The sequence below is a fragment of the Pelobates fuscus genome, chromosome 7 (assembly GCF_036172605.1).
Source record: "Pelobates fuscus isolate aPelFus1 chromosome 7, aPelFus1.pri, whole genome shotgun sequence".
NCBI lineage: Eukaryota > Metazoa > Chordata > Amphibia > Anura > Pelobatidae > Pelobates > Pelobates fuscus.
In genome coordinates this window covers 124011200-124031854 of record NC_086323.1, presented here as the reverse complement: position 1 = coordinate 124031854, position 20655 = coordinate 124011200, and the positions used below count along the sequence as shown (strand labels likewise).

Below are 20655 nucleotides of genomic sequence, written 5' to 3'. Positions count from 1 at the left end.
AAGCATTTCTCAATTGGGCTGAAGTGGTCTGGGTGACTATAGTGTCCCTTTAAACTCCTGACAATTCACAATTTAGCAAATAAACCTCTAAACTCTGAATTAAATGTGAAATTCATCGTAATTTTTTTAATTTAAAGCCAAAATAGTCGATTTGTTAATACTTTTCAGTTTGATTTTGGCCCCATTTTTAATTCTCTGACCAGTTCTCTAATTTCTTACCCTGTCAGGGTTATTCACTAAACATAGAATTGTTGAGAATTTCAAATTTAAGGTCAGAATAAGTGAACTGGAAATATTCTCCAAGTCACCTCTTCCAGTTTGGCTATTTTGACCTTAAATTTGAAAATCACTTTAAATTACTGACCACTCTTACTTTAGTGAGTAACCCTTACAGTTATTTACTAAAGAGAGAATTCAAAGTGAATTTCAAATTTAAGGCCAGAGTAGCCACACTGAAAGCTTATCTAACTCGGAGAATGTTTGAGGTCCGGCTACTTTGGCCTTAAAGTTGAAATATTGTAATGAATAACCCAGCCTGGAGTGAATTTGTATCGTACTACAACTCCCGTGAAGCTGTGCGGCCGGGGCGATCGGCGCACTTGTAGTGACGTCACGGCCATACCACTTGATGGTAAACAGACATGTCGCTCTCCAGTACGAAGCCGAGCCATTCTCGCATTCTGTTTGTGCAAGATGATGGGAGCCCCATGCGGTTCTACGTGCGGCCGGGTCCGGTGAAGCGGCAGCTGTCTCCTCTGATCACCCACGGAGGTGGAGTGATGTGCCGGGTGCAGGAACCTGGGGCCATTCTGCTTGCAGAGCCCGGAGAGGCTAAGGGTTCCCAGTACATCTCCACCAATTACATCGGTGAGTGTGTAAAGAGTGACGAAAGGCTGGAGGTAGAGCATTACCGCCTGGGGCAGGAGGACAATTGGTTGAGGAAGCGAACTGGAAAAGGGAAGCAGACTGACAGCGAATCTGACAAGAATGGAGAGGACCATCAAGGAAACCTAGTCTCAGAGGATGGAAATCATGGAGGAGGGGATCTAGAAGGGATTGGGTTTGAGCAGAATGCAATAGGCCAAGAAGAAGGAGAAAGTCGTAGGGATAGTGAAATATCACTTAAGAAAGATGAAGTAGGATATATGAATGATGTTCTGGACCAGAACCATGAGCAACTTGTGAAGGATGCAGGAAACCAAGTTGAGAAGGAACAGGTGAAGAAAGGTGGAGATCAGGTAGGTGAGGAACACTCAAAAGAGGGAGACGATAAGAAAGGTGAGGAACCTTCAAGGGAGGGTGAGGGACACTCAATGGAGGGAGAAGACCAGATAGGTGAGGAACAATCAATAGTGGTAGAAGACCTGAGAGCTGATGAACATGCAGAGGAAGGAGAAGATAAAAGAGGTGAGGGACACTCAAAGAAGGGAGAAGACCAGATAGGTGAGGGACACTCAGAGAATAGAGAAGACCAGATAGGTGAGGGACACTCAGAGAATAGAGAAGACCAGATAGGTGAGGGACACTCAGAGAATAGAGAAGACCAGATAGGTGAGGGACACTCAGAGAATAGAGAAGACCAGATAGGTGAGGGACACTCAGAGAATAGAGAAGACCAGATAGGTGAGGAACAATCAATGGAGGGAGAAGACCAGATAGGTGAGGAATCTTCAAGGGAGGGTGAGGAACAGTCAATGGAGGTAGAAGATCAGAGAGCTGAGGAACATGGCAATGGAGAAGGGACCAGTGGAGGAGAGGAACACCTGAAAGAAGGGAAGGTCCAGGGAAGTGAGATACACGTAAAGGAAGAGGCAGTGGAGATAGAACTTGGGGAATATGTGACACATGAAAAGAAACAGGAGGAGGAAGGAGTTGAAAGGCGGAATGATGGTAATAAAAAGATAAGGCGAAAAGATGGCATTAAAAAACGGAGAGGAACAAGCCTTACAAGTGATGTAGAAGAGAAAAAGAGAAGATTTGATGAGTTATACCAGAGTGATAATTCTGTTTTAGAAAATGTGGAAAATCTAGCAAATAATTGGAATCATCAGAAAACTGTAACTTCACGCTCTCTTAGTAATTTCCGTGTTGGGAGGATACCTTTCACTGAGCAGGAAGATGTGGCCATATTGACTTACATAAGGGATTTTGTACCAGCCAGGGGAACAGTGTCTGGTGTACGTTTATGGCAAGAGATGGAAGAGATGAAAGTAGTAAATAGAACTTGGCAGTCAATGAAGCACCGTTACAAGAAATACCTTGTGGAAAACCAGAGTTCTTACATATTGCCTGAATCCAGTGGTTCCCATCAGAATAACGTTACCAGTAGTGTGGAGTTATTTAGGAAAAATAGTTTCAGAAACAGAAGTATATTATTTAGTTCATTTGACTTTTTAAGTCCTGAAAAATCAAGCATGGAAAATGTCAGTCTAGAATCTTCACCTGAGGCCCTGCGTCAAAAAGAGGGAACTAATGTCAGCCGTCTCCAAGGTAATACAGACCATGGAGATGCACAGCAATCTTCTACACCTCTGATAGGTTAGTTAACAGGTTTTAAAAATACACTCGAAACACCATAATCACAATATATCATTTTCCGAAATTGATTTTGTTTGACAAAAAAACAAAGATATCCACAGGGTCCAAAGTCCACCACGTTGTTTTGTAACATTGTTCCTTTTTGAAGTTGTTGCACTGTGGTAGCAAGCTCTGCCTGCTAATCATTTTCATTAAATAGGTGAGAGTGTTTGTGTTCTGATTTATGGTGTGTAACGGACCGTTTTGCTCACCAGAGGTTAAAAAACGTTTAGGCGATAATCCCCTTACAGATAGACAAGCAGCTACTGCAATCACCAATCTCCCAAACTGCAAACTGCACGAATTCACCAACTCTCGAACAAGAGACACACGAACACTGGAAGCAGCCGAACAGGAAAGCCCTATGAACAGCTTACACTCCTGGCAATCGGCATACAATCAAATTCCCCCCCAAGAATGAGACAACACTTCACTTTGAGGGTTAAGCAGGAACTGACTGTCCTGGCACATACAGTCTCTTTTATTCCGAATCCACAACCACAGTACAGCCCACAGGGTATTACAGAACAACCAATCAATCCGTACAATACACACAGACACTCCTACACAAAATCTTCCCCTCTGCCTGTGATATGATTACTGAACACAATGGGTAATCTCCTTATCACAGGCAGAGGAATACAGTTTTTACACAATATTTATAACTTCTAAAATATACATTTCACAAACATAAAACAAATTTTCATAAGCAGCATACTCCAAATACAAACATATGGCAAAATCATCCAAATTGGTCCATTGGTTCAAAAGATAGACCAAATGAAGCATGGCTTTTCTGCCCAAACCAGTTCCACAGTGTCTTCTATCCTGGAGATAATTGAGACGTAATCCAATTATCTCCAAGGACAGAGGCAAAACTCCATTAGCCACATGGCAGACAAAGGACAATAAAAGACATAAAAATACATACTGTTACATTTATCACATAGAACATACACATTCTACCTATCCCCAGATAGCTTAGACCTGAGCGCACATTATTACCGGATGGCACTAAGATCACATGCATACAGTTCAATTGCCATGGAGCCAAAGTCTTTCATACAGTCTTTCAGTATACGGCTGGGCTCCATGGCATAGCTATCTGGGGTAGCATGGCTTTAACAGTCTGCAGAAAGGCACAAATAAACCTTTTGGCAGGGAAAATAACAGGTTTGAACTGCAGGGCCATAGTCAGAAGGCAAGAGGCGGGCAAGCAGCCCCCTCCAAGGACACGTGGCGAGGTCGGTTTCGCCACATGGTGCTAGGAGTACCCTCATGCTCTCCCTCTGTAAGTAGTCAAACCATTTTAATGCGGCTTGACAACTAACCATTGTTGACTGCTCTTGCAGCCATAGCCCATGGTGTGAGAGAATCTGGTTAGCTCCGCAGAACCAAGCATGACTACACAGGAAGAGAAGTAACTGAGAGTGTCTACTGAGTGCTCTTGGCTAAAGAGCACAGTTCTACATTGGACACGTTTTACTCTGCAAATACCTCATGCTTTCCCTTTACAGGAGTGTGGAAATTGGGGAGGGGGAGCAGGGTGGTATCTTCTTGTCCGATGATACAAGCGGTAGCTCAATCTGCTTTTCTGCAATGAAAATCTACTCAACCTGACAAAGATTCATTTCAAATTGAAAAAAAAATTGAGTACCATGCTTAGACCTGGACATTGGCAGGGTTATTTAACTAAACTCAGAATTTTCCTAAATTAAATCTAAATTTTAAAAATTGAGTCAAAAATAGCTGAACTGGAAAAATTCTCCAATTCCGTTATAAACACAAATGCTTACTCACTGCTGCTGTATGAGAGTTAGATAATCACTCCACTAGTTGTGTGTGTGTATATATATATATATATATATATATATATATATATATATAGCTTGTTTGAGCTACTTTAAAATCCACCACTCGTTAAGGGTAATCGTGTGATAAATCAGGTTTAACTTCATCGGTCATCTATCAACTTGGCAGATGTAATAAGGTGTGATTTTGCAGATTGTCAACTTCCAAATTTAGATTAGTTGATTCGAATGTGAGCACAGGTTGCAATTAAATTCATTCACCCACTATTCTGGTTTAAAAACAAGAGGGGGTTCAAATGATTTCCAAGCAAAAAACAAGAAAAGAAGGATCCGTTCAGGCTTTTTAGAGTATTCAAATTAAGCCAGATTAGGTATTTAAATTCTTTCCTCCTTTGCTCAGTAAAAAAGAAAAAGCAAGGAGAAAACTATCTATTTTTTTTCTTTTTTTTTTATTCTTTGGGTGTTGGTATCCACTCCTGGTTTAAGCAATTAGATTGTTTGCTCCTTGCTTTTTCTTTTTTACTGCCTATCTATTCAACCTAAGGTGTGGGTTGTTTCACCAGTTGTTTAGTGGATATACCCCCTTTCTTTAGACCATAACTTTTCCTTCCTATTTATCCAAGAGGAAGTATTTCCCCTTGGTTTCTTTTATATTTTTATCCCTCCTTTGCTCAGTATAGTAAAGTGTTTGTTTAAAATTGTAAGGAGCCGCCTTTACAAAAAAAAAAAGTAAATAACATACTCAAAAATGTGTTGTAAGTACTGCTGCCCCTAAGCAATTATCAGACCCAACATTAACACTCTCAGGCATCCCAGTGCATATAAAAGGAATCAGCAAGGGAAAAGGGAGAGGAATAAAAAAATGCAATCTTTGGCAGATGTCAGCTCCCTCTGCCGACGTCAGCGGAGCCGAATGTGCAAGTGCCGCGCACGCAGTCAAGCTGTCAATAGGAAAGCATTTTTCAATGCTTTCCCATGGACGCTCCCCGTGATGGAGGCATAATATGCCTCCAGCATCGCAGATGCGCCACTAGTGGCTGTCCGGAAGACAGACACTAGAGGCTGGCTTAACCCTGCAATGTAAACATAGCAGTTTCTCTGAAACTGCTATGTTTGCATCTGCAGGGTTAAAACCTGAGGGACCTGGCACCCAGACCACTTCATTGAGCTGAAGTGGTCTTGGTGACTATAGTGTCCCTTTAACCCCATAAGGACACATGACATGTGTGACATGTCATGATTCCCTTTTATTCCAGAGGTTTGGTCGTTAAGGGGTTAAAGACATCAGGAACATAGCTCAATCATGTCAGACAGGTAAGGGATGAAAAATGTCTTAGTAAAGAACTATGGATAGGAGCAAGTGGTTCATACCACTGGGTACTACTACATTGAACTGCTGCAGGTGGTCAGTTAGGGCACAGAAACAAGAGATAAAACAAGCAAACAAAACAGATCATTATCATATATAGCATTGTGTACAGTGAGTTCTGTGATAAAACTGCAAAGCTGCAGGTAAAGCTTGTGGGCCACTCATCCAATGCCCAGAGATGGAGATTCCCAGCTCCTATCACTGTCAGCCACTCCGATGAGACTTCTCCTCTTAGACCAAGCCTCCAGACCGTCCAGCTCGATCTTCTCCATGATAACATCCCAGCTTTCGGCCACAACTCGTAGCAGTCCCATGGCTCCACTCTGATCTGCACTTAACACGGTGGTCTCTTACTATTTCTCCTTTGTAACGCCAGCCTGGGGATGCCCTGACATAAGGCTTCGAACAGCAGGATGGCTACGGTGCGCCGTGATGAGGCCTGTAGGAGCAGAGGCAAGTCCTCGAGCCCGGACCCTCTTCAAGAATTTCGTGCATATGTGATAATACATCATGTATGTTGGTGACAGTGGGGTGGTGTACAATGGTTGTATGCCCTGGCAGGGTCAGCACTGGTAAGCTTTATGTTTTGAGGGGATGATCACTCAAATACTCCATTGGGGACCTGGATATCCCCTACTGGTCCATGGGGGTGGGGGGGAGGAACCAGGCAAGGACGGCGATTGGCTGCCTCCCCCCTTGATCGTGACTACAGGCTGCAAAGGAGCTGATCAGTGGCTCTATCCATAGAATTAATGTAGAAAGGTAGCAAGCTGTCGGCAGGATGTTCCCCAGGGTGTAAAGCAAGATTTTGCCTGAAAAAAAGAACAGTCCAGTTTTGGGCTGAATATTAGGATTGTCCTAAGGATCGTCTGCACCATGCGGCTGTTTTGGTTTGCTTTCAGGCCCCACCCCCTGTAGTTGCCTTTTATCCACCATTGGGATAATTGGAATCTTTGTAGAAGGACATAATATCCAGAAGAAGCAGGAACTCAGTGGTAGTAGTAACCAACACACTTTTATTTCAATATATTTATATTAAAAAAAAATAAAAAAATACAAAGCCTATATTTCAACCATATAGGTCTAGCTCAGGTGCAATCTAAACAATACTGGCAGCATGTGTTTATATACCCAATGCAAAAAATCAAATTTTCGACAGTTGTGTTTGTGCTTCTTGTAATATGTGTGTTGGTTTGCTTGCTGTGTGTGTGTGTTGGTGTTTTTGCTGGCATATAGTATGTGTACGCTGGCTGTGTCAACTGTATGTAATGTGCATTGTCCCATATGAACCTATGCCCACTAACCTATGTCCATACCAGCCTCTGCCCTTAGTGTCATGTCCAGTTATAACCTATGCCATACTTGTCACGTCTTTTATAGCATTTGCCTTTTCACCCCAGTTTTATGCCAACCTCTGTCTTCCTTGCTATTAGACAAAAAGCTTTTAGTCTCCCACCAACTAAACCCCTGTTCCTTCTCTTTCCATTACTCCACTGCCTGTTATGTTCCAAAATATCCTCCATACTCTCCTTATAAACAGTCATGCCATCTTTCAGCTATAGCCCATTCCACTCTGTGCCATTTTCTCACCTCACTCTCAGGTTAGCAGAGAGCGGCTGAATTAATATGCGTAAGGCAGTGGGTTGGGGAGATATGACAAACCATAATTTCTTGACACTATTTTCTCCACCCCTGACAGCTATAGTCCTCCTCTATATCAGCATTGCCGCTTGCGTAAAGCACGGATACAGAGCAAAACACCTGAATGCCCAGCGCCCAGAACTCGCATGTCCCAGGCAGCAGCTATACAAATTCCACATTCCTGCTACAGGAAAAGACGAAATGTGGTACAGGTGCCTGGACAACCTATTTCTAAAAAAAAATAAGCATAACCACTATAGGGGGCTTTAGTTTTAAATACTCTGATTTGAGTATTCCCCAGCAAAGACTCACAGATTTTGTTAGAGAAAAAGGGGAGGGCTTTGAAATGCTGCAGACAAGAGATCTACAACTTAAAAACCTCTTCTGTCACTTACCTGAGTCCAGTGCTGATGTCTGTCGGCGCTGGCTCGGACTCCACCTCCGCTCTTCCACCGCCGCCGTCAGCCGGCAGGGGAGACCTAATGCGCATGCTTGGCAATGGCCGCGCTCAAATTAGGACTTCCCCCGTGACGCTGGACATCCTAATACGTAGTGTGAGGACATCCAGCATCTGTTAGGCGACCAAAAGTCGCCTATCGATCCGGAAGTTCCTCTAGTGGCTGTCTGGTAGTCGGCTACTAGAGGTGGAGTTAACTCCCTTTAATGTGGGCACTCTTAGCTCATCTGTCAGTCTGGGGATACTAATTGTGGCCCCAGCTGAAATAAGAGAACCTCAGGCATCCACTGATAAATCAGGAGTTCTGTGGTACCAGCAGGTTGGGTGCCGGACTATAGTTTGAAATTTTTTTTAACGAATTCCTATACATACTGAGACAGACACATAAACATATACAGACACACATACTAACATACATACTGAGACAGACACAAACATGCATAAAGACACACATACATACACAGCCAGACACACACACACACACACAGAGCCCTACATACATACTAACATACAGACACAGACATACTGAAATACATACACACAGATAGACACATACTGACAGACACACATACACACACACAGACATACATACTGACATATTGAAATACATACACATAGACAGACAGACATACAGATAGACACATACATACACACACAAATCCATACATACATACTGAAGTACATACTGACATACATACAGATAGACACATACTGATATACAGACATATATATATATACACACACACAGCTAATTTTTCTTTTTTTTGCAGGAGGGTGGCTGATGGGAGTCGGCGTGGCTCTTCGGTCCTCGCGGCCTGTCTTTCTTCCCTCCTGCGTGGAGGGAGCTGGGAGGAAGTGACTGGCCATCACTTCCACCCAGCACTACTTTGCGGCTGCAATTTTTTTAAAGAGGCCCGGTCGCCCTAAATGCTTGGGCTCGGTTCAGGACCCTGGCGGTCTGGACTTGGCCCGCGGGCCGTAGTTTGAGGACCCCTGACATAGACTGTCATGTGTTCCTTAAGTGATTATGCAACTTGCACCAAATATTATTAGCAAAATGCTTGGGAATAATTCTAGCCCACAGACTAGGCAATAATGTGCAGTTTTTTGCTGCTGGTGCTAAGGCCAGTAAGGTATTAAAACAAATATAAAGGGGGGAAGGGGTGTCCACAGAACAATAATATTTATTTTTATAAATCAGTGATAAGACTCCCAACTTGCAGAGGAGCGCTACAAAATTAATAACAGAAAGTGAAGATTTTAATTCGGAAGAAAGTAATCCCGAAGGTTCTAACCATCTCTGAGGGGACATATTATACAAATACATGCATTACCCTCTCTTGTAACTTGTTCATCAAAGCGGCACTGTCACCGTCTGGGGACTTTGCATAATTTGCAAAAACTCCTGACGGTGACATCGCCAGTGGGGTTCTGGTGGCCGGATGGCAGGCAAAGGTGAGTTCCACTTACCTGAATCTGTCCCTTGTGGGCGCTGCCATCCTCTTAGGACCGGACCTCTTCTACACCTGGCACTTCAGCTGCCAGGAGTCAACATCACTACTGTACAGTCGTGCATGCGCGAGAGTACTGCAGAAAGGTCTATGGATGATCTTGTGAGGGGTAGCTCTGCTCCATGTCAAAAAGTGTGAGGCATGGGCAGGTTTCAGGATTTTAGTGAAATTCCAGCACAGTCATTAAGGTTCTATCTTTCTGAAATTCCCATTTTGCAGGGGGGCTGGCATTGTCACTATAAAATAGCACTATTGTCACTCTGACCACTTCATCTCAATGACCGGACAGTGGTCCTGTCATTTTAACCCTGCAATAACCACACAGTCATTATGAGTATTTCATACAGTTTCTTTCTTTATAAAATACTAATTTTTGTAGGGCGAGTGACAGTGCCGCTGTAACGGAGTACTTTACAATTTCAATTAAAGGATCACTATAGGCACCCAGACCACTTCAGCTCAATGAAGTGATCTGGGTGCCAGGTCCATCTAGGGTTAACCCTGCAGCATTAGGGTTAATCCAGCCTCTAGTGGCTGTTTCATTGACAGCCGCTAGAGGCGCTTCTCACTGTGATTTTCTCAATGCTTTCCTATGGACTGATTGAATGCGCGCGCGGCTCTTGCTGCGCATTTGACGGATGACGTCGGAAGAGGGAGTACCCAGCGCCGAGGGAGTCTGGCGCTGGAGAAAGGTACGAATTTAACCTCTTCCTCCCCCTTCAGCCCAGCGGGAATGGGACCCTGAAGGTGGGGGGGACCCAAAGACCCTATAGTGCCAGGTAAACAAGTTTGTTTTCCTGGCACTATAGTGGTCCTTTTAGTGGTCTGGATGCTGTGGTCCTGTTTATATATTATTTTTTTTTTTTTTAATTCTTTATTTTGTTGTGCGTAGGTTTTCAAACAAGCACTTTGCTGCCATTTCAGTAGTAACAAGCTTATATATATGTATACATGTAATGTTAAATGAGATAAAACATGGCATAAGGTTAAAAGCACATTTTCAGATAAGGCGTAACAGGAATGGGTAACAGTGAAAATTAGTCACAGTGGAGTTGGTCTAGCTGTGTGTGGTAGTCGGTTAAGCAGTCTGTGTGATACGTTGTAGTCTACTATGGGACTAGCTATTTGTGGTACGGCTTGCATGCTGGGCAGTCTGTGTGGTTTACAGGCCCTACAGTAGCTTCTGTCAGCAGTGTCAGAAATATGATAGGTTCTAGCGTGTTAGGGCTTTGGATAATGTCGTGGTGGTGCGCTCTGCCTCGGCATAGGGACAAGAAACCCCTAACCATGGGGGGGGTTTATGCTTGTTTGGACTATGTGTCCAGTTGGGTGTTTTTAAGGCAACCAGTCTTAGTGGTAGTATAACTCAAGTAGCGTCAGTGGAGTAATCCGTCCTACAGGTAACGATATAGTAACTTAAAATAAAAGGCATAATAAAACATGAGACAGTGGTAATAGTGTAATATTGGAGTCTTTTCCTCCATTGGGACGGGGATGGAGTGAAATATTAGCCCATCTTAATTAAATCTTGTGTTTTATCAACCGGTTAGTGTTCATGTGCCCAGTGCCCCCAGTTCACTTGTTCCCGGGGTATCAGGGGAGGCAGTCATGCGTTCCATGCGGTCTCCTTGGTGTTTCGGGGTCTGGTGCTGCAAGCCGAGGGTTTTCAAAAATTTGGAGGCTTCCTCAGGCGATGAGAGGACGTGAGTTGTCCCTGCGCGGGTGACTTCCATAGACCCTCCTGCTCCCCACTTGTAGGCTATGCCTGCGGCACGTAGCTGTGTTGCTGTTGGACCGTATGATTTGCGCCACAGTAGTGTGGCCCTAGATAAGTCCTGATAGAAGGTTAGCTCTGTGCCTTCGAAGGGCAGTGGCGTTCGGTCTTTAAGCGCTGCCATAATATGAAGCTTGTCCTGAACTGTGACGCACCTTAAGATGACGTCTCGTGCTGCCGGTGTTTTCAGATGAGTGTAGGTCTGGAGCCGGTAGATGCCGTCTATGGCGATTTTCTTTGCAGCTGCGTGGGGGAGTATGCTGGCTAGAAGACGCCTTACGTAGTGAGGCAGTTCTTCTGCAGTGATTGCATTTGGAATTCCCCTGATTTTGATGTGCATTCTCCTTTGTCTGTCTTCTATGGTCGCCATTTTAAGTGCCACAAGTTTTTGGTGATGCTGTATAGTTAGAACCTGTTCATCTAGTGTTGTCAGGTGTGTTTTAACCTCCCCTAGTTCTTGCTCTGTAGTAGTTACCCTATCTGTAACCAGTTGTACCTCTGTCTTGAGGAGGGCAGTGTCAGCTGCTAAAAGCTTGTGGATGTCAGCAAGCAGGAGTTTGAGGTCCCCCTTAGTGGCTGGAGCTGCATCTTCAGGGGAGTCAGGCTGCTGTACCTGTGCTGGCCGTGTGGCCTGGGGGGGTCTCCTGTCCCCTCCGCTCCTGGTGGGGAGCGTGAGCTGGCTCCTGTTCTCCGCCCGCAGGCATGGGAGCGGAGCGTGGCGGCGCCGGGCGTTGCAGCAGCGCGCCGATATCCCCTCCACCAGGTGCTGGTTTTTGGGATCTGCGTCCCATTGCAGGTATGAGCGCCGGCGTTTCAGTGGGTGAGGGGGGTGATGGAGGTCCTACCCTCTCTGCTCGCGGCCAGAACAGAAATTCCTCCAGGTCCCGGATCACTGGCGAGGTGTAGGCCCCGGTTTTGCGTTTCCGTTTGGGGAGCTTGTGGGGCTGCAAAAAAGGCATCTGCTGGTGCCTCTTGCCTTGCTGGTTCCGATTATGTGGGTTGTAGGGCTGGATGGGTGCCCGTTTCGCGGATTTTGCCTGGATTAAGTTGCCGGTTCGGGAGAGATGGAAAATGGCGTCTGGTGCCGTGTGCTAGCAGGCTCCGCCCCCCCTCCTGTTATATTTTAACCATGCAATGTAAAACGTGTGTGTCTTTTTTTTTTTATTTTTATTAAACTGCATTGTTTACATTGCAGGTTTAAATCCACCTCTAGTAACTGTCTTCCTGATGGCCACTAGATGTGCTTCCTTCTCAAGATTAGGTAAAACTCTGTCTGGGAATCAAATGCTGCTGTTGGCAGAATGTGATTGGAGGAGTGTGAAGTTAGGCTGCGCATGTGTGTTTCTCATAGATATTGCTTGTCTATGAGAACAAATGGATCAGAGGAAATATTCAAAGTCAGAGCGAATATCTGCAGCAGTTTAGGCGCTGGGAACGAGGTAAGTAATCTTTATTTGACCTTTTTTATCCCTTTTCCCTAATGTAAAGAAACGCAAACAAAAGGGAACTAAAAGTCTGATTATTATTATTATTATTGGTCTAATGGAAATCTGACTGACATTTTTTGTAGTCCATTATTTTATTAATTGGGCTATCGACCTTTTAGATCAACATCAGTAATCAAAATGTGTGAACGGACGATAATACACTTGATTGGTTAACAGAAAGAATGTGTTAGTCTCACTCACATACGTGGAGCCACTTATAAAGCTGGCTCGGACTGCACGCCTTGAGCAAATCACTGCTTGGACTTTAGCTGGGTTCTTCCCAAAGTTTGATCTGATGTGCCACCAGGAACGCAGGTTCAGGGGGTTACACTATTAGGATAACGATAAAAATCCAGCGTATCAAACACTCAGGTATTCACAGTGCCGACGTCCTTTCTTTCCGTGGCAAGTATTTGAAAAAAAGCCAGGTAAAATAAAACAAAAAATTGACTAATACACAATAAATTCATACACAAAATATGTTTATTGTTTGCACCTCGCGTGTTATATTATACGATGGTAACACATGGTAATGTTGTACAGCTGTAATCTTGAACACATGCATAATAAAGAAATTTACAAAAAAAAATAAAAAATTCATACACAAATTAATCAAATAAGGGTGCTGCCTTGGTCCCTCCGCCCTCTGCGTTTCGTCCTGGACAGGACTTCTTCAGGGAAAAATGAAGGTTTCAGACCATTTTTGTTTTCTGTTTAATTTAATTTCAGAGATTTACTACATTTTGGGTAATATTATTTTAATCTCTTTGAGTGTTCTCACCATTCTTTCTGTTAACCAATCACTTCTATCTGTTTAGTGGTTATTGTGGCCCACTAAGGTGATTGTAGCACCAGCACTTTATTTACTTTTAGGAAATTTCACTTCTGTATTGGATAATACACTTGTTTTTTTTGTTTTTGTCTATATCACTATGGAGCTGTGTACAAACATCTCTTTACATTTCTCTTTAACCCCTTAAGGACCAAACTTCTGGAATAAAATGGAATCTTGACATGTCACACATGTCATGTGTCCTTAAGGGGTTAAGGAAATTATGTTCATGCAATGTGAAATTTAAAGTTTTGTCAGTTCCTAGGTTTATGAGATTTTTTTTAATTGCAATTTTTGAAATGTAATTTTTCTATATGTCCTTATTTGCATTGTCTTTAGGGGGCAGCAATGAATTGGTTATGATCAACAAAAATGCTGATGTAACTTCTAATGGGGATTCAGAAGAACTACACATATTTGAGATTGCAAACATGGAATTTGAGGTAAGGAATTGGTTAACAGCGCTGTCTATATCCATTTCTAAACTTGGGGTTATTTTATTTATTGTATTATTTGCTTGAAATGAAGGAACACTTTCTTTTTCTTTGCTAACCATTTTTTTCTGTAAATATAGAAATTTGCAAGCATAGTAAAAGATCTAAGGCAGATTTTGGAATCTGGACATAAAATAGCTAAAATAATCCAGAACTACACACTCTATTATCTGTAATCTGTCGCAGTGGATCAAAGAAGGTGCTTGATCGTGGGCATGCTCTTTTGTAGCCAGATCTGCCATGTTTACTTGACTTTTAATATCTAATAATTTCTTTATTCGTTGACCAGCAAGCAGAATGTCTAGATACAATTGATAGATTAATATTTGCCTCTTATTATTGGATTAGCCTATTTTAAATTTTTAAAAAATTTTTAAACCTCACCTTGCTGGGCATTAATTTTTGCCATATAAAGTAGTTGCTTCTTAAATATGTTTATATTGCTTGGCAGTCCAATATGTTTTACCACTTCTTGTGTTTTGAGTATCTGGGTAACTGGAAAACTAGTTAGAAATGTCTCTCCAAAAAGTGCAATTTCCTTGTCAACTGGTAACTATTCTTTATTTAGGGATGAGGTCAGGACACCACCTGGTGACCATGTTTGATAATTCATATTCAGATGCTAGAGTTTGCAGAGCATTTATTTCTCACTTATGTTTGCTTTGTGTTTAGGGGTCTATTTTAATTATCAAAAGGTCACACTTTTTTTTTTCTCTTGTGTAGGTTGAAGATGAGCACAAAGTTGCCTTAAAACAGAGCCTGGGACTAAAGGAATTTGTGATGGAGAATGACTCGATAAGCCCTGATAGTCTTACACAGGTGGATGAGGTCTCTTCAAGTCCTGATCTTTCTCAGGGTGAGAGTCTTCAGAAGGCCCTACATGATATGATGTCAGAGTTCAAGCTTACCCTATGTGATGTCACTCAGGCCCTTATTAAGAACAATGGTGAAGTTCTTTCCACTAAGTATTTCCTGCAGACAGGGACTCGACCTGATGGGTATCCTATTTGGGTACGAAAGGATGATTTGGACCTTAAGAAGGACGATCCAACTTTTGTGGAAAGACTGGTGCAAAAATATGGTGCAGACAATGTAGCCAAAAGAATGGCTTTTCTGGCCAGCTGAAAAAGAGAACTGAGACTAAAATAAATACCTTTTTCTTTGAAGAGGACAATTAGAGCATTACATTGCTGTTTTGTTTTCTGGCAGTGGTTTAGTTTATAAAATGAAGGTCCACCTTGAGTTCAATCTGAAAGAATGAGAAGTACACCATATCAGAGCTGTTGCTGGACTTTTTTTTTTAGTTGTTTTTGCTTTGTAACCATATATGCATAACAGTTGTTTAAGTTCATATTGTCACCATTTTCTATAGATATATTTTCAAACTGTGCATGGTTAGCCATTTTTCATCTAATATTACAGACTGACAGTCTCAGTAGTTGCTATTATCTGCTACCATTGAGAGCAGTGTTGAAAGCTCTAGATGAAAGGGACAAGGCTAACCTTTGGTACTGTAGGTACTGTGCACCATGTTTCTCACAAGGCTCAGCTCAGACAGCTACTGTGTTTTGAAAGCTTACACATCACGGAACTGCAGTGTAGGAATTGTGGATCTCATTGACATTCTGCTACTTTTATTTATTTACTTAGGATTACTTTGAACAGAAGGCAGAGGGCGGGATATGCCACTTTTATGTTAAGCTGTTGCATTTAAACAGCACCAAAGACCACTGCAGACAGGGGGGGGGTTCAGAGCATCACAGTTAAATTTCCACCCCAGGCAATGTTGTTAGTCAGCCAGGCGCCCAAAGTGCTAAACTGTATGTTAAAGGTAGTAAGTGGAACGGTTAGAAATAGTGTCAAAGTTAGACGCTAGTCTGTGTGGTATCTGGAACATGCATTTTCAATAATGGTGCTGCTGTAGAAACCACAATTTATACAAAATACAGACTAAGGTGCTATTCATTAATCTGTATTTTGCATACATTTTGGTCTCTACAGTAGCACCATTGCTGGGAAATGCATATTCTGGGTGTGCCCCCAATCCTGCCCCCGTTGCCTTTTATATTTATTTGTTTACTTTTTTTTTTTTGCTGATCTGTATGGTGACTTAGATGTCTCTTCACCAAAAAGCTCCTCTGGGAAGCAAGCAAATACGTCAAAATGAGCTTATGTCTCCAATAAGTTCCCTAAAAGTCTGGCAAAGGTGTACATATAGGATGTTTCTGTACTCTGTTGATGAAACAGAATTCATACTTGGGGTCTTTGAAGTAGTAAAAGGCCCGGGATATTCACCATTATATGTCACATGTTTGTTTTTTGTTAAATTAAAATAAATTCTTCCACTACATTCAACAGAAATTGCTTATGTAATGCCAAATGCAAAGACTCAAAATACCCAGTATAAAGGGACACTATAGTGTAGGGACAAATGTGTATTCCTAACACTATAATGTTGAAATTCCTGTTCAGACGCTCGCCCCCTATAAAAAGGGTTAAAAAGTACCTTTTTTTTTTTCCAGCATCGCGCGGGTCTTCTTGCGACTGGTTTCACTCCTGCTCTACCTTCTTGGCTGAGATCGGAATTAACAATCCCGGCCAATCCAATTCTTTCCCATAGCATTTCGAGGCTAATGTGCATTTGCAGCACAATGCCGTGCTTGGCCAATCAGCATCTCCTCATAGAGATACATTGAATCAATGCATCTCTATGAGGAACATTCAGCGCCTGTAGAGCGTGCTGCACACAGTGAGTAACGACCATTAGAGCTATATATACATTTGACTCGGTGGTGATATTTGCTTTTACTAACCCCGTTAAGCACTATAGAATTGTTTCCTATGTGAGGTGTACAGAGGATGTAAGTAGAAAATAAACTTAAGCCCATTGCACTCCTGGTCAGCTATAGCTGCCATCCCGAGATACTTTGTGCGAATCCTCATCAGTTCCACATTTTTTACCATGTATGCTTGAATGCAGGGAATCTCAGAACGTTTTAGAAATTGCATCTGCTGCTATATTTAATGCAAATCCAAGCTAAATACTGAGGACATTATTTCTACTTACATCACGTTATTTTATTTGCTAATTATTTCACCTTAATTACATTAACCAAGAAACTGGGACATTTTCCAAGATCATGGCTGAGCTTTGTGTAGACATGTATAAAAGCCTTTTGCATATACCGATTTCTTCAACGCATGCCCTTAAACAGTAAAAACATGTGTGACTTTTATGAGTAACGCTGAAACAAAGGTCAGCAGCTGTTTTACAATTTAAGTGTCACTCTAAACACCATCACAAAAAAGTTACTGTAGCTCTAAGACAACCGCTTGGAGCTGTTAATTCTGCAGCCAGAATGTTCTTCTGTAGAGTCCTCATATCCATTTCAACCTAGTGTTGTGTGAGTGGCATGAGCACGATGGTTGACGATTGGTGCTAAGATGTAACTGCTGAACCATTCTCCCAAAAGGTGATTATAACCACTGTGGAGTGTTTCGTCATGCAACAATTACACTGCATCATCTTAAAGAGTGAGAATGTCTTAAAGGGATACTCCAGGCATCCAAACCAGTTCAGCTAATTAAAGTAGTCTGGGTGCAGCGCCCCTATTGCACTTAGTGCTGCTATGTAAAACATTGCAGTTCCAGAGAACTGTAATGTTTACATTGCAGCTCTAAGTCTGCCCTCTGTGGCTGTCTAACAGACCTCCAGCGTCAGATTTTCCCCATAGGAAAGCATTGATTAAAGCTTTCCTATGGGGAGGTCATTGCCGTACATGCGGTCATTGCCGTACATGCACTTTAAGTCTCCACCTGACAGCGGGGGAGGAGCGTGGGCGGAGCCTGACCCAGCACCGAAGGACATTGGCGCTGGATTCAGGTAAGTAGCTGAAGGGGTTGAAGCGGGAGGGAGGGGGTTTATTTTCCTGGCACTGGAGAGTCCCTTTAATGTCTTCCTTACCACTGCAGCGGTGCCCAAATGACCTATTATGCCCTTCCTAACAATTTTGTCCTGTCTCTTTTTTTTTTTTTTTTTTCCTTCTTGTTTTAAATTGTGGTGTTTCTGATGTGTAAAAAGCAAGTGCATTTTTTTCTTCCCAAACAAAAGTTTCCATTACACACAGAGTGGCAGATATTCTAATACAGGCCCTCCTATATAGAAAAAAGGAACACTATAGCCTATAGTACACTGGTAACTGTTTAGAAGTAAAACAAAATTGTTACTTACCTTTTCTCCCTCACATGCCTGTGTCTGTGCTAAAGTCCTGCCTCCAAGATTTTTGATCGCATAGAGAAGCAGTGGGAGGCTAGTGCGCATGCACAGCAGTACCGCACGCTGTGCCAATCAGATTGTTTCAATGACACCATTTCATTGAAATCGCTTAGTTTCACTCTATTATAAGTGGCTGTCAGTGCGACAGCCGCTACAGACATTTAAACCCTGGAAAGTAAACATTACCTCTCCTGCAGAAAGGTAATATTTTACATTGCAATGTTAAAACGAAAGGGACATGGCACCAAGACCACTTCATTGATATATTGTGTCGCTCTAAGAAATAAATTATCCTTTCAATTGTTAATGTCTTTTATCCCCTGTTTATATATATATATATATATATATTTTATTATTTTGTGAATGTAATAAATGGTAAAATTTTAAAAAGAGCTAAATTTCTGAAACGGGGCTAAAAAGTATCAGACAGATTGACTGGAATTGTGTTATACGTGTAAAGGTGCTTTAAAACAATTATTTAAATGTACTCTTTTTATATGTTAGATTTGGTTAGCTGCTCAAGCACTGTAGGTGTATACAAGACAATGTATGTGGTTTTATAGTGAACCTGTAAACAAATATGACTTGCTCCAAAATTATCCTAAAAAGTGTTTAGAGGAAATCGCCAGTTATAAAATATTTAAAGGGACACTATAGTCACCAGTGCTGATTTATACTGACCATAACAATAAAATGATCACTATAGAGTCAGGAACACAAACATGTATTCCTGACCCTATAGTGTTAACACCACCATCTAGCCCCCCTGGGCCCCTCATGCCTCCATAAATATAGTAAAAATCTTACTGTATTCAAGCCAGAAGCTGTAAATCTGCATGCTGTTAGACTCAGGATAAACAAGCAGTCTGCTGACGTGATAACCTGATCCAATCACAGTGCTTCCCCATAAAATTGGCTGAGACTGACAAGGAGGCAGATCAGGGGCAGAGCCAGTGTGATTCAAACACAGCCCTGGCCAATCAGCATCTCCTCATAGAGATGAATTGAATCAATAAATCTCTATGAGGAAAGTTCAGTGTCTGCATGCAGAGGGAGGAGATACTGAATCACAGGATGCTTGTGCACAGCAGATCTGAGTGGATGGAGGCATATTATGCCTCCATCAACTCAGAAGTCCCTCTGGTTCACTCTGAGTGACTGCAACTGGAGGTGTTCCTAGCTTTCAATGTAAACACTGTATTTTCTCAGAAGGCTGCAGGGAGCTATAGTTCTAACCTGCACAACCTCATTAAGCTGAAATTGTTCAGGTGACTATAGTGTCCCTTTAAAAAGTGTAAAGATGCAAATAATGTATGTGCAAATTAAAGTGCAGTTCAGTCAAGATATATATATATTTTTTTTACAGAAGACTTTACTATGTACAGTGGTAAATTATTTAACCCTCATTGAAAATTAGATTTATTGTGAAAATGTACAGAGTTTCTTGTGTTTTTCAGTCAGCAGTGGTGTACGTCTTGAAGTTTGGCATTGAAACTTTCTGCGTTTAGTAAGCACCTTACTGTGCTCACTGAAACCTCAGTGCCTGCTGCCGCTAAATCTTGCTCCAGGTCTTTAGCAGTCACTCGAGGGTTTTTCACAATCTGCTTTCTCAGAAATCTTGTTGCAGCAATCGATAGCTTCCTTTTTCTGCCCCGTCCAGGTAGCGTAACCACTGTTCCTTCAACTTTGAACTTGCAAACTATCCTTCCAATGGTGTTTCAAGGACCATTAAGTGCCTTTGCTGTCTTTTTATATCCTGTTCCTTGTTTGTGAAGGGTGATGATCTTTTCTCTTAAAGGAGCACTTTAGTGCCGGAAAACAAACTTGTTTTCCTGGCACTATAGAGTTATTAGGTCTCCCCCCTCCCGTAAGGCCCCCTCCCGCTGGGCTGAAGGGGTTAAAACCCCTTCACCCCTTACCTTAATCCAGGGCCGTGCTCCCTCTGCGCTGGTGACCTCTACTCTCCTTGTCGATGTCCGCTCCGAATGCACATGCACTGCTAGAGCCGCACGCGTGCATTCAAACCACCCATAGGAAAGCATTACTCAATGCTTTCCTATGGACGTCACCGTGTCTCGCATTGAGTATTGCGGAAGCGGCCTCTAGTGACTGTCAGGGAGACAGCCACTAGAGACTGGATTCACCCTCAATGTAAACATAGTTTCTCTGAAACTGCTTTGTTTACAGCTGCAGTGTTAAAACTAGGGGGACCTGGCACCCAGACCACTTCATTGAACTGAAGTGGTCTGGGTGCCTATAGCTGTCTTTTAAGTTACCTATTTCTGTATGGCATAAGTGATAGCTAATTTTGATATTTTATTATAAGTTAAAAACGTATTTACATTATAAACTATTAAGATGTACTCTACATCAGTTATATACTCGAGTGCGCACTTCCTTTTCATTCCGGCCGGAAACTGAAATTT

At 42.4% G+C, this 20655-nt stretch overlaps 2 protein-coding genes across 2 annotated transcripts in view; one reads left to right on the top strand and one right to left on the bottom strand.

The window, feature by feature from the left end:
- AMIGO3 (adhesion molecule with Ig like domain 3) overlaps positions 1–20655 on the bottom strand; it is a 455802-nt gene that overhangs the window by 358604 nt on the left and 76543 nt on the right. The window lies entirely within an intron of this gene.
- Positions 600–16020, top strand: TERF2IP (TERF2 interacting protein). The gene is made up of 3 exons (XM_063428123.1): positions 600–2538; positions 13799–13902; positions 14677–16020. The coding sequence occupies exons 1-3, from the start codon at positions 642–644 to the stop codon at positions 15076–15078; spliced, it is 2403 nt and encodes an 800-aa protein (XP_063284193.1). The 5' UTR covers positions 600–641; the 3' UTR covers positions 15079–16020.